This window comes from Callospermophilus lateralis, chromosome 6, assembly GCF_048772815.1.
Source record: "Callospermophilus lateralis isolate mCalLat2 chromosome 6, mCalLat2.hap1, whole genome shotgun sequence".
NCBI classification, from domain to species: Eukaryota; Metazoa; Chordata; class Mammalia; order Rodentia; family Sciuridae; genus Callospermophilus; species Callospermophilus lateralis.
The window spans coordinates 73,367,603-73,381,713 of NC_135310.1; the positions used below are offsets into that span (position 1 = coordinate 73,367,603).

At 37.3% G+C, this 14,111-nt stretch overlaps 1 protein-coding gene and 1 pseudogene across 1 annotated transcript in view; both read left to right on the top strand.

Annotated features, from left to right (window-relative positions):
* Positions 1–14,111, top strand: part of Mdn1 (midasin AAA ATPase 1) — a 152,823-nt gene that overhangs the window by 81,924 nt on the left and 56,788 nt on the right. The window contains exons 41-49 of the mRNA XM_076858429.2: positions 1,468–1,557; positions 1,661–1,924; positions 2,071–2,332; positions 8,689–8,848; positions 9,906–10,022; positions 10,869–11,077; positions 12,059–12,207; positions 12,745–12,956; positions 13,485–13,705. Of these exons, the coding sequence (XP_076714544.2) occupies positions 1,468–1,557; positions 1,661–1,924; positions 2,071–2,332; positions 8,689–8,848; positions 9,906–10,022; positions 10,869–11,077; positions 12,059–12,207; positions 12,745–12,956; positions 13,485–13,705 (1,684 nt within the window). The remainder of the gene's footprint in view (positions 1–1,467; positions 1,558–1,660; positions 1,925–2,070; positions 2,333–8,688; positions 8,849–9,905; positions 10,023–10,868; positions 11,078–12,058; positions 12,208–12,744; positions 12,957–13,484; positions 13,706–14,111) is intronic.
* On the top strand, positions 4,444–5,953 carry LOC143402451 (coatomer subunit delta pseudogene; annotated as a pseudogene).

The window sequence follows — 14,111 nt, forward strand, 5'->3', positions numbered from 1 at the left end:
AGAAAGGTAATTCTATTTCCCCTGAGATTAGAGAGTAGAGAGATTAGGGAGGAGCAGGGAGAGAGGAAGAGAAAGAAACGTGTCCATTTAAAAAAAAAAAAAAAAAGTGTAGCTGCGGAGCAGCAAGGGTTATATTCAAAGTATAGAGTAGAAAATTATTATAATTATGTGTATAGAAATATTCCAGAATGCAATAAAAAAAAGGAAATTGTGAATACTTCTGGTCCCAAGCATTTTGGATAATGATACTCAAACCTATAGCATGTTAATTATAACCATGATATCAACCAGTGTTCTTGTGATTTATGATAGTCAGATGGTGTGTCACTGTGGTGTGTGGAAGGTTTCTGTACTCCTCTAACCAAATAGGTGTTTTCTGAGGATAGAGAACATTAGGAAAAATAAATAGAAAGAGGCTGTTAAAATTGGGAGGGCCCAAGTGAATTAAATGTATTTTTTTCCAAAATAAACCAACTAGATTGTGAATTTGTAATTTTAACTCTCTGGCAGAACATTAGGGAGAGGAGATTATGTGATTTAGAAACACATTTTTCTTCCCCACTCGTTTTATTTATTTTAAAGATACCCATAAAGTAAATAGTTAATAGGAAGTTTTTTAACAGCCTTTCTATTAGGGAAGAGAGAACTAAATAACTGGTTAGAGGAACAACTTTGATTGTCACATCTACATAAGTATCTAGAGTGATTACATGGTATTTTTGGAGTTAGACTGGCTTAGATTTTTAAACCCCGTTATTTCTGTCTATAAAATGGAAATGATAACTCTTGCATGGCTATAAAGACCAGAAGTAATCTATCAAACAACCTAATATATAATATGGTGTCTGATATACAGTTGGTGGTCAGTGAATAGTTATTCTTTATAATCTTTGTATTATTATTCTCTTCTACTCTCTTTTTAGATATTACCTTGAAGGATGAAATCAGGTTTTTTGTCTCTAGATTTGTGGTCTATGCTTCATTTTAATTTTTGGTACATTCTCACTAGATTCTCAGATAGTTTGGTGTTATGTGATTACTGTGTACTTGAACTCAAGTTTACTTTTATTTGAGAGAATTAAGTAAATTCAGTCAATGCTTTTTAAAAACATTTTTAAGACATTAATGGACCATTATTTTATTCATTTATTTTTTATTTTTTAAATTTTTTATTTGTAATTGGACACAATACCTTTATTTTATTTATTTATTTTTATATGGTGCTGAGAATCAAACCCTGTTCTTTATACATGCTAAGCAAGTGCTCTACCACTGAGCTACAACCCCAGCCCCAGTCTATGCTTTTCTGTAAGACAATATTCAAAAGGCTAAGGAAAGTGTGGCTCATGTTCTCTGAATATAGTGACTCTAATCACTAGGCTTTTTTTCCTAGAAATATTCCAGAAGGTGTGCATAAGAATTTGGTAGAGTGATTTGTATCTTGATTGAATCCTCTTTTTACTTTAGGTCATTGCTGTGTTCAAGGATGTGTTTGGTTCAAATTCTAACCCATACACAGGAACCAGACTATTTCATATCACTCCCTATGAAGTTCAGGTGAGGAGATAAAGTTAACCCTCTACTCTTTTACAATTTTCTATGGTTTCTCTATTCCCACTACCATGTTTGCTTGTGATATGTCATTGGCATGTTTTTTCAGCTGGGCTACTCAGTCCTTTCCCGTGGCAGCTATGCTCCTCACCCATCTCGCCGGCCCCTTTCACTTCTGCACCAGTCATTCCAGTCCCTGGAGTCCATCATGAAATGTGTGCAGATGAGCTGGATGGTCATCCTTGTGGGGCCAGCCTCTGTTGGCAAGACCAGCCTGGTCCAGCTTTTGGCACAACTTACTGGCCACACATTAAAGATCATGACCATGAACAGTGCAATGGATACTACTGAGCTTCTGGGTGGATTTGAGCAGGTAACTTGTCTACCTTCACATTGTGAGGTAAAAGATAAAAAGCCCTGTGGATTGATTTAAGAGTCTTCTGTGTTAGTGGTGTAACAGTATCCTCTGACTCTGGCCAGTGCCTATGATGATGAGTTCCTATGTTCTGGAAATTGCAGGTTGATCTCATACGACCTTGGAGGGAGCTGCTGGAGAAAATGGAGGGTACTTTAAGGGCATTGTTACGGGATAGCCTTCTTATCAGTGCCGAGGATGCAGAAGTAGTGTTGCGTGCATGGAGCCATTTCCTTTTGACTTACAAACCCAAGTGTCTTGGAGAAGATGGTCAAGGCATCACAGTGGAAATTGTCAATAAACTGGAAGCAGTATTGCTACTTATGCAGAGACTCAATAATAAAATCAACTCATACTCCAAGGCAGGTATGTATACTTGGATGTGTATATCATACACTTGGCATTGCCCATATTGTATCCATTTATGGGAATATAATAGTGAATGTCATGCCCATATTTTTAATGAATTAACAATCAACACTTCCTAGAAATTATAATGAAGCTGAGGTAACATATTATAGATTGATCCTAAAAAAAGCAAACAGGAAAATGATTGCCTTATCAAGCTTTATGGCTCATTTTGTATATATTAAGTTATAATGCTTAATTAGTTGCATGTGAAGTTTTTATTTTTAGATTTTTAGGGTTTTTTTTGGTTGTTGTTGTTTTTACATATTAGTAATTTCTCAAAGTAAGTATTTTAAATTGAAAGAGAGTATGGACTGATAGGGTAAGGGAGACTTAAATGTAGAGGCCTATGAGTTGGTTTGTCATTAGATTGTCATCCTTTATTTCTAAAGACTGCTTGAAACTGAAGAGTTGATCCTCAGGGATAAAGAAATCAAACTTTTCACTTCTAGCTCTCTAATATAGTATAAAAGGGTATGATTTCACTGTTGAGTGATTTCTTGATTCAAGGACACTATTTGAACTGGAAAATCTTTACTTATTTACTTAAATTAATTATAAAAGGGTATTTGATGGAGTCACATCACTTCATATATTTTTAAAATACGAATATTATAAAATTCAGCACAGATATGAATTTATATTGATTAGTACACATTATACTGAAAAAACCTATATAAAGTGTGTGTATGTATGTGTGTGTGTATTTATTTATATATATATATATATATATATATATATAATTTCGTACTTTTAATCCTTGACAAAATGTTATAGAAAAGATTACCTCCAAATCATAAATGAAGAAAAGAATGCTCATTAAAGTTAAATAATAAACTGCCCAGGGTCTTAAGATTAGACTAGGTTTTGAATCCAAGTTTTTGCACTATAAAGCTGTGAATCTAGTGATGTATTATTTCTTTCATAAGTCAATTTAAAATTAGATATCTGGGATTAGGATGAGTTTTCATAGCATATTTTCAGTATTTTTTAAAATTCATGTTGATTTATCAATTTCTTAGGGATATTAATAGAGTGAAAAAGCTGGATCTAAAATAATTGATCTTTTTTATTTTTGGTTAAAAATATTTTTCTCCATTTTTAACTATATATTTTAATGTATCTTTTATGTGCATGTATGGTACTGGGGATTGAACCCAGGGCTACACTACCGCAGAGTTATACCCCCAGTCCCTCTTTAGAAAAATTTATTTTGAGACTAGATTTGCCCAGGCTGACTTCAAACTTGTTGTCCTCTTGTCTCATCCTCCCAAGTTACTGGGATTTAGGTATGTGCCATGATGGCCAGCTATATCTTAATGTTTCTATGATGAACCTTTATGGCTTTTAAAATATAGTTCTCATTATGTTCATAATTTTATTTTAAATCCCTTTGCATAATGAGCATATTTCTATTTGCTGTATTGATGTCTTTATTTAATTTATGGGTGTGTTCTATTGACTGCTTTTCTCTTTATGGGCCTTATTTTCGTTGTTCTTTGTGTGTACAGTATTTTTGATTATATGCCAGACATTGTGAATTTAAAATGCTGAATTCTGCATTTTGTTGCTGTCTTTAAAGATTCTTGGGCTTTTCTTGGTGTAAGTTGCTTAAGAATCATTTTGATCTATTCGGAATTGCTTTTAAGCTTTTTAAAGGTAGGGGCTAGGGTGGCCTTTCCTCTAGTGTTGGGTCACCCCACTGCTGAGGCCTATACGGCAGCATCTCACTGAGTATCCTGTATATTTGCTAGGGTCTCTACTTTGGTTGTTGAAGTGGATTGATACTCAACCTGTGTGAACTCTGGGAATTGTTCAGATCACATCTCTCCAGTAATTGTCCTTTTCTTAGAAGTTTTTGCTCATCTTTATAGAACTTTATCCTTTACATGTATATGCATTTAGTTATTTAGTCAAAAGGCCCTTATTGGACATGGTTCAGGGTTACCATCTTGGTAAGAGGCAAAGCAGCAGCTGCTCCTGTCAGGAGGGCAGCAGGTCCAGAGAGGCCATGGACCTGACCCTGTCAGTGGAGCCAGAGCAGGGGTATGCACACCACCTTCCTCACTATGGTGCTGTTGGCAGCAGCAGTCTGCACAAAAGAAGGAAAGGCTATTGTTTCTCAACAGTTTGTGGAAATGACCCAAACTTGGCTTGAAGCAGCTTTCCCAAAGCTCATGAACACTGGAAAACAACATATGTTTGTTGAAACGGAGAGTGTAACAAATGCCTATCATCCTATGGAGAAAGTATACATGGTACTAATAATCTCTACCAAAAACAGCAACAATTTAGAAGATTTGGAAACCCTAAGGCTCTTCTCAAGAGTGATTCCTGAGTATTGCTGAGCCTTAGAGGAGAATGAAATATCTGAGCACTGTTTTGATTTGATTTTTCCTTTTGATGGAATTGTTGCCCTGGGATACCAGGAGAATGTTAACCTGGTACAGATCAGAACCTTCACAGAAATGGATTCTCATGAGGAGAAAGTGTTCAGAGCAGTCTGAGAGACTCAAGAACGTGAAGCTAAGGTTGAGATGCAGCGTAAAGCAAAAGAATTACCACACACCTGAAGACATGCAGAGAGACATGGGAAAAAAACACTGGGATTTGGTATCTCTGCAGTATCTAGAGGTAGCACAGCTGCCATGATCACTGAAACCATCATTAAAACTGATAAACCAAAAGTGGCACCTGCATCAGCCAATCCTTCAGGCCCTAGCAAGGCTTTGAAACTTGGAGCCAAAGGAAAGGAAGTAGATAACTTTGTGGACAAATTGATATCTGAAAGTAAAACTATCATGTCCTCTTATACAGGCAAATGTACCTTTGAAGCAGCCAAAGTACATGCTTCACCTATTAAAATGGAATGTGTGTATATGAAGATTGAAGAAAAGATTACACTAACCTGTGTTTGGGTTACAGAATATGGAATTGCAGGGCATGATCATGCTTAGGATCTAAGATGACAAACTTGGCCAAATTTGTCTTCTTTTGGAAAATGAAGATAAGAAAGGGGTACACCTACAGACCCATCTGAATGTGGATAAAAAACTTTTCACCTCAGAGTCTCTAATTGCCTTAAAGAATCCAGAGAAGTCATTTCTAGTCAATAGTGTTTAGGATTGCTAAAATGGAGACTACAGACCACAGAGGAATCTTTTATTCCACTGAAAATTAATTGCTGGTCCTCAGAGAGTAGAAATGGCTGTGATATCAAGATACAATATGAACTACAGGAAGATAATTTAGAACTGAAAGATGTAGTTATCACCGTCCCACTTCCATCAATTGTTGGCACACCAGTGATTGATGAGATCATGGGGAGTATCGACATGACAGTCGATGAAATACCTTGGAGTGGTGCCTGACAGTGATTGATGCCAAAAATACGAATGACAGCCTGGAGTTTAGCATTGCTGGGCAACCCAATGATTTCTTTCCCGTTCAAGTTTTTTTTCATCTCCAAAAAAATTTACTGTAACATACAGATTACCAAAGTGACCCAGGTAGATGAAAACAGCCCCGTCAGGTTTTCCAGAGTCCACTTTCCTAGTGGATAAGTATGAAATCCTATAATACCAAGAAGAAAGAACCAGAAAGGAAAATTTTCAAATTTATAAAGAAGAAGCCAAAAGTGGCTGAAAAATTTTTCCGAATTTAAAAGCAATTGGAGACCCTTTTTTCTGAATTAGTGCACAAGGACCCTAACTCACCCCCAGTGTTTCAGTGTCATGGAGACATTCTTTGACAAAGACATGACAAACATAAAAGAAAAGGCTGCTGATTTCTTTGGCAGATTTTACTGGCGAGCAGGAAAGCATTCTCTCCAGAGAATGCCCCCTGTAAATACCTACTCTGCCTTCACCTAAGTTGCTCCTTTCTTTTAATCCCTAAATATAGTTATATTTCATACTTTGTTTTTAAAAAGTTTTCTCTGGAAGATTTTAATCTTTCATACTCCTTTCCTTTACCATTAGTTTTTCTTTCTGTTCAGCCAATCAAGCACTGGGATCATCTGTACATAGGCATTATAATACGGCACTCCAGGAACAAAAGTTATGTAACCCACTGATTTTTTTTTTTGACAATACAGGTGAACTATTTAAAGGGTATGGAGTCTAGAAATTAAAGGAAATGGTTGTTTTCTGTCCATTCATCCCTCTACCATTTGCTGAGTTGTTTTCCTTTTAAAGGCCTGTCTTTCCTACTTATGTCAATATTAAAGATAGCTGAGATGCAGTTTTAGATGGTACAGTCCCCTCTCCAGGATATCTAGGAGAAGAACAGTTATGTTAAGTAAGAAATTTCACATCTACATGTAATGTCTGCTCCTAGTGCAACCCAAGCTTCCAGTTCTCTACATTTTGGGTATTTGAGCCAAAATGGCCTTTGGAATGCATTCACATTCCTCAACTTCACCACCTCCTTCTTCCTGATTGCTCTTTCATCAGTCTTCTCCTTTCTAGCAGAAAAGAGGTTATGATTTTGGAGGCTGTGGGTTCAGTGATACCTTTTGCCAGTCCATTTAGCCCTGAACTATCAGAGAAACTCCATCTTCACCAAAGTTGTAGTGTTTCAAGAGGCAGTTGATTATATTGGTTGTGTAGGGATTATTCTTGTGTACTATATTTCCTTGCAGCCAACCTAGCATTTTCCACCAACCTGTCTATCCCTGTCTCTTGAAATCTTTCCTCCCCCTAAACCTTTTGAGTGTCATCATATAATGATTATTTCTCAGCTCCATTTCACCCATTACTTTTTCAATGGAGAACAGCCAGCCTATCTTTGGCCTTTAACCCAGTATTGCACTTGGTAGAGTAGGGGTCTAGTGGCTGCAGGCCCTGGCAGTGGGAAGAGGCAGGTGACTGTAGATGACCTCCTGCTCTTTGTAGCTGTTTGGAGACCACTGCTCCCTCTGAACATCCAGCACTCCATGCAAAGAGTGTACTGTACGTGAAGCAAAGCAGTCACAAACGGCTGTGACTGGAATTGCTTGCCAAAGAAATTTCTGGCCTTTCCCTTTCCCCTAACTGCATCAGGGAAGAATCCTTATCTCTAGCTTGGTTTTCACATGAGGTTTTTCTGAGGAAGGGGACTGGGACAAGAAGTCTGTCTTATAGTTAAGTAGGCAAGAAATCGTATTAATCCATTTTTGAGAGTTGCTTGTCTATATGATTTTTAAAAAGTCAAGTTTAATTTCACAGTTTTTTTTTTTCTAGAATTACTTTTGGGGTAATAATTAAAATGAGAGACATTTTGTAACCCTGTAAAATACATAGGGAATATAACATTCCAATGTACACAAAGAAAGTAATTTTTTTAATCAAATAAAGAGTATTATAAAATGAAAAAAAAGGAAAAGGTTCTTATTTAGATTTTTGGAGTTCTTTATCTGAGTAGGTCCCTCCTTTCATATATTCTTCTCATTCTAGTTACCTTGGTTTGTCCTCAACTTATTGAGCCTCTGGGGTGCTTCCCTAGCATTTATGAGGCCCTGGTGGGTTCAGTCCCCAGCACAAACAACTTCCAGGCAGAAATCCAGGGCAATTATATGGCTTAACCTTATCTTTTTTTTTTTTTTTTTTTTTGCTCTTTTCCCTCAAATGTCACAGTTCTGTGCTACATGTGTTTCTGATGTCTAAAAGCAGTTGCTTTCCATATTTTCCCCAGTTTTCAAGTTTTTTATAGTGGGAGCTTAAGTTTAAGTATGTTTATAGCTTGAATTAGGAATCCAACATACATTATCTTGTGGTATGAAAATGGATCATAATATAAAAAAAAATCAGTTGAAAATTTTCCAGAAAGGGGCTGTTGAAACTATAGAGGATTTGGCAAATAAATACCAGTTGCTATTATAATTGCATGGTATGCCCATTATAAAGGAAGTCCAGTTTAATGACTTTAGTTGCACTTTACCAACTTAAAGTGTTTTCATATAATATAGCAGTAAGTTAGGGAGCTTATCCTCTTTCTGCCATTTGAGAGATTATGGCTAAAGAAAAATTATTTTCCTTTCTATCACCCACAGTCAACTTTGAGTATGTAGCCACTAATTCAGAAAACCACTAAAGTTTCTATCCCAAACCTAATTTTCTTACCTATGAAATCCTATTTATTATTCTGTTAAGAATCATTAAAAAAAACTGAGATTGAACCTAGGGCATGGCATATGATGGGCAAGTTCCATTACTAAGCTACATCCTTAGTTCAATCTTTCTTTTAATAAATTCTTAGTTTTGGGGGTTTTTCTGTTTTTGTTTTGCTTTGGTTTGAAAGTAGTGTGCATGTTGATCTTGTCTGTGATATTTCAGAGTTTGCCAAACTTGTGGAAGATTTCCGAAGTTTTGGAGTGAAGCTTATGCACTCAACCAGTGGCCATAGCCATGGCACATTTGAATGGGTTGACAGCATATTAGTTCGGGCCCTGAAGTCTGGAGACTGGCTTCTGATGGACAATGTTAACTTCTGCAAGTAAGAACCTTATCCCCAATCATGAGTAGGCCTGATTGAAACTTGAGATATGCGTACCAGAGTAGAAAGCAAGATGGAATCTGTATTTTTGATTCATTGTTTTTCTTAACTAGCAAATGCAGTTTCAGCCATATTTTGTAGACTTCCCCATGGCAAATAGTAGTATTTGATCATTAAACACCTGAAGTAAAGATTAACAAAATTAAATTGCTTTTCCACATAACAATTCTTTTGAGTTGAACCTTTTATTTTTTTCTTTTTTTGGTACCAGGGCATTTAACCACTGAGCCACATTTTCAACCCTTTTTAATTTTTGAGATAGGGTCTCCCTAAGTTGCTGAAGCTAGCTTAGAACCTGACATCCTCCTGCCTCAGCCTCTGGGATTAAAGTCATGCACCACCATATCTGACTCTGTTAGGACCAGTCTTTTTTTTTAGGAGCAGTCTTAAATGCAGGTTTTTGAAATGTAGCATCTGACACAGATGCAGGCATTTAGCAAACATGCACTGATAATAACAGTTCAACCATATGTCACTTTTGATCCTAAAGTAAGGAAAATGACAAATGTGAAGCTACTGTACATATACAATTAGCAAAACAGAAGCTCTCCCAAAGCTTTTGTTTTATTTTGTTTTTTGTGATGCTAGGGATTGAACCCAGCACCTTACACATGCTAGGCAAGTACTGTACCACTGAACCACATCCCTGTCCCTTCCCTTAAAGCTTCTTTCTGAGTGTTTTATGTTGAAATCCAGATACCTTTAAGTGGATTTGATAATATTGGGGTAGAGGAAAAGAAAGGCATATAGTACAGGGCGCTTACTATCATTTTCCTTAATTTCACTAATTATTTTACAAGTGTTTTATTTAGTGTGAATGAGGCTCTAGGCTATGTGCCTTAGAGAATGAGATGGGGGAATCAGTGGGAAATCTAAACTTCAAAGTTCTTTATGTGGAATGATCCCTACTAAAAGGAATATACAGGTCAGAAGCAGTTGGAAAATAGAGTCACAGTAGCTTGTATGTATATCTAACATTTGAGTTCTTTCTGTGCAGCCCATCAGTGCTGGATCGTTTGAATGCTTTGCTTGAACCTGGAGGCGTCCTCACCATTAGTGAAAGAGGAATGATAGATGGATCCACTCCCACAATAACACCCAATCCCAATTTCAGGTATTTGTATCTCTAATTTTTCTGCCTAAGAATCTGGCAGTCTTGGTAGCAGAGGTAGACATAGAGTAGGATCTCCTTATATATTATACTTACACTGAGTTATCCATTCATTCATTTATTTGGTTGAAACAGATATTTATTGAGGTTCTGCTGTTTGTCAGGCACTACTAGTCTCTGCGGGGCACAGTAGTAAATGAGAGGTAAGGTCCTTCTCTTGGGTTGGTGAAAGGATGGAAGTTGGGAGACCAGTCACAATCCTTTTGCAGTAGTCCAGGCAGGAGGTAATCATGACTTAGACAAGGATAATCAGATGAATGGGACTTGCTATTAGAGTTGTGAGTTGAGAAAATGAATCAATGAAGGCACTGAAGTGTTTGTATTATGTAATTAGGTAAAAAAGAGTGTTTCATTGAGCAAGGGAATACTGGCAAGGAGCAGGTTTGGGATGGGGAGGGTCAACAGGGAATCAACTGTTCTTTCTTGAACGTAAGTGTGAGATGACAGATGGCTAGATGGGATGTTGATGGACATTGAATGTAAGAAATTATTACAGGAGAACACAGTTTCTTTTTCTGCTCTCTGTGAGTTAGAATGATGAATTGTCACTGCTTGATTTGGGAAATATTGGAAAGTAGGTTTTGAAAAACTGATTTGCAATGTTGGAAGAAGAATATAGAATAATGCAGGAGATGGTATGGTACCTTGCTTTATTAGTGGTGTCTTCCTATATGAACTCCCTAGAGATGAGCACATAGGCTTTGTCCTTACAAGTTATTGCTGAGCTACAAAATGAGTTGCACTGGGATTTAAAATATTTTCTTTTCCTCTGAATTGCCATCTTACTAGGCTTTTTCTTTCAATGGATCCTATTCATGGAGAAATATCCAGAGCTATGAGGAATCGTGGACTCGAAGTCTACATTTCAGGAGAAGGCGATGAGAGCATTCCAGACAACCTGGATTTGAAAGTTCTGCTGCACAGCCTTGGATTGGTTGGAGACAGTGTGTGTGACATACTCTTATCTCTACACATGGAGACCCAAAGCACTATTTTAGGTGAGGTGCTTGACCTCTGGGCCTCTACAGTTTTTGTTCTATAAAAATTCATGTTGGAGTTCTTACATTTAGTGTACGTGGAAATATAAATTACCACACAAGCCTGTTAAATGTATGTGCCCAGACACCCCAGCATATCAGGGTGTGGCATAGGAGTCAGTATTTTGAAGATGCTCCCCAGGTAAATGATGCATGCAGGTACTAAGATTCATTAGCTTTGCCTCTTGAGGATGGAACAAAGAGGAAACTTTGAGTTAAAAAAGATACAGCTCTTACTTGTTTCAAATATTTCATTATATAAACAGGATCAATAATAGTAAATTAAATACTGTATTTTTAATAATTACGATGTTTGATATAGTGCTGGCTGCTTATTTAGTTCTGCAAGACATTTGTTACCATTTTTTAAAAATTTTTATTTATTTATTTTTTTGGCGGACACAATATCTTTGTATGTGGTGCTGAGGATAGAACCTGGGCCACACGCATGCCAGGCGAGTGCGCTATCGCTTGAGCCACATCCCCAGCCCCTTGTTTCCATTTTACAGATAAGCTCAGGAAGTTTGAGTAAAGACAACCCTAATTTTGATAGCTGGGATTTAAAATAGGTTTGTTGGATTTTAAAGCCTGTGGTCCTTCATGAGGTAATGATCATTTTTATACCTTCAATGTGTGTCAGGCATGAGATTCTGGATATAGGTGTCAGGTTTTATCATGCCTGTGAAGAGGTCCCCCACATTATACTGCAGGCAATCAACAAGAGAGGAAGGGAGGAAACATAGGAGGTAGGAATTTGAATGTTCTTCAAAGTCTTATTCCTGCCCTCAGAAGATTCTAGTTTATGTATAAGCTATTTACTAAAGTAAATACCTGGGGGGGTTGTCTAATAGGAAGTTTGATGTGAGAGCAGAATTTTTCCACTTTCATCAGAGGTTTTGAAGAATCTGTTGCTCATAGATGGCAATATTTTCCCTTTTATAGGTTCTCCAACATCTTCTGTGTCTACTCTAATTCAGACAGCCATACTCATTGTCCAGTACCTGCAGCGAGGGCTGAGTTTAGATAGAGCCTTTTTTGAAGCATGCCGCGAAGTATATGTTGTCTCCCAGCAATCAGCAGCAAACCAGAAGGTACTGTGAAATGTTTTGGACAGCTTTCCAAATTGTAATACACTGTACTATTGAGTAGGGGGAAATTATTCTTATAGATGGCAACTTTAACAATGTAAGAGAATTGACCTCTGCAGCTTTTCTCTAGTGAAGATTTGGTGTCCAGGTACTTTTCTGGAAGATAGCTTAAATATAAATATTCCTTTCAAGAAACATCTATAATCAAAAGTAGAATTTAAATTTAACTTCTGGTATTGAATGTTGAAGAATGTGTCTAAGAGTTATTGGGAGAGGGTCATGTGGACTCCAAGAACTCCTACATTTGTCTACTAACGTTTTTGGTATCAGCACTTACCTGTGGGGCCTTTGTACCCTGTGTTTTATCTATCTATCTCTCTCTATCTCTCTCTCTCTCTCAATTGTAGATAGACACAATACCTTTATTGTATTTATTTATTTTATATGGTGCTGAGGATCAAACCCAGTGCCTCACGCATGCCAGGTAGGTGTTCTACCACTGAACCACAATCCTAGCCTCTGTGTTTTATCTCTTGCCAGCTCGTGCAGGCTTTACTGGAAAAATGTGTTTCTTCTCTGCGAGCACGGGAAACCTGGGGAAACTCAATTCTTGCCACGGGACTATGGCCAGATTCTGTGCCCTCAGCTCTCTTTGCTACTGAAGATTCTCATCTCTCTATTGTCCGAAGGGATGGACAGATCCTGGCATACTGTCTCAACAGGATGAGCATGAAAACCAGCAGCTGGGTGAGGTCAGTGGAGCCCACAGCTTGTGTGCCTCCTTGTTTCTTTCTTTCTTTTTTTTTTTAACTGAGAGGGGGGGAGAAAGAGAGAATTTTTTTTTTTTTTAACATTTTATTTTTAAGTTTTCGGCGGACACAACATCTTTGTTTGTATGTGGTGCTGAGGAACGAACCCGGGCCGCACACATGCCAGGCGAGCGCGCTACCGCTTGAGCCACATCCCCAGCCCGCCTCCTTGTTTCTGAAATGATTTTTGCTTTTGCTTGTAATGGTCAGAACACAATATATTCAACCTACTATTATGTAGCCATTTATTATCCAGCTATCATATTTTTATTGCTTATTGTAATATCCCTCCCCATTTATTATTTTTTAAGGGTGTGTGTATGTATGTTCATGTTTTAATTGTCCTTGTGTGGGAAAATCATCATTTTTCCTCTTTGCTACAATATTTGCAAATTAGTTTTCATGGTTCTTTGAAATGTGAAATAAAAGGTTGTTCTACTATTAACTTTGTCTCATTTCAATGAATTTCAGGAGTCAGCCTCTTACCTTGCAAGACTTAGAGAAAATTATGCAGTCTTCCAACCCTGAGAACCTGAAATTCAGTGCAGTAGAGGTGGAAACATATTGGATCGATGAACCAGATGTTTTGGCCATGGCTGTTAAACTGCTCATAGAAAGAGCAACAAATCAGGATTGGATGCTCAGAGTTAAATGGCTTTATCATTTAGCCAAGAACATACCACAGGGGCTTGGTAAGTAGAAAAGCTTAATTTATACTATTTATATGCACTCACTTAATCTTGTTTAAATGCCTCAGCAGCTATGTTATTCTATGACTATGCTTGCAAAATTACAACTGAGAGTTCTTGTAGCAAGAGGTTTGTGATAGAGTATTATTATTTATATGGTTGTTCAATTTAAAAGCAAGTCTTTTTTGTTTTTTGGTATTGAGGATTAAACCCAAAGGTGCATTACCACTGAAGTGCATCCCCAGTCCTTTTTGTTTTTACTTATTTTTGTGGTGCTAGAGACCAAACCCAGGGCCTTGTGCCTGTGAGGCAAGCACTCTACCAACTAAGCTATATCCCCAGATCCTATTTTTTAAATTTTGAAACGGGTGTCACTAAATTGCTGAGACAGGTCTTGAACTTGTCCTCT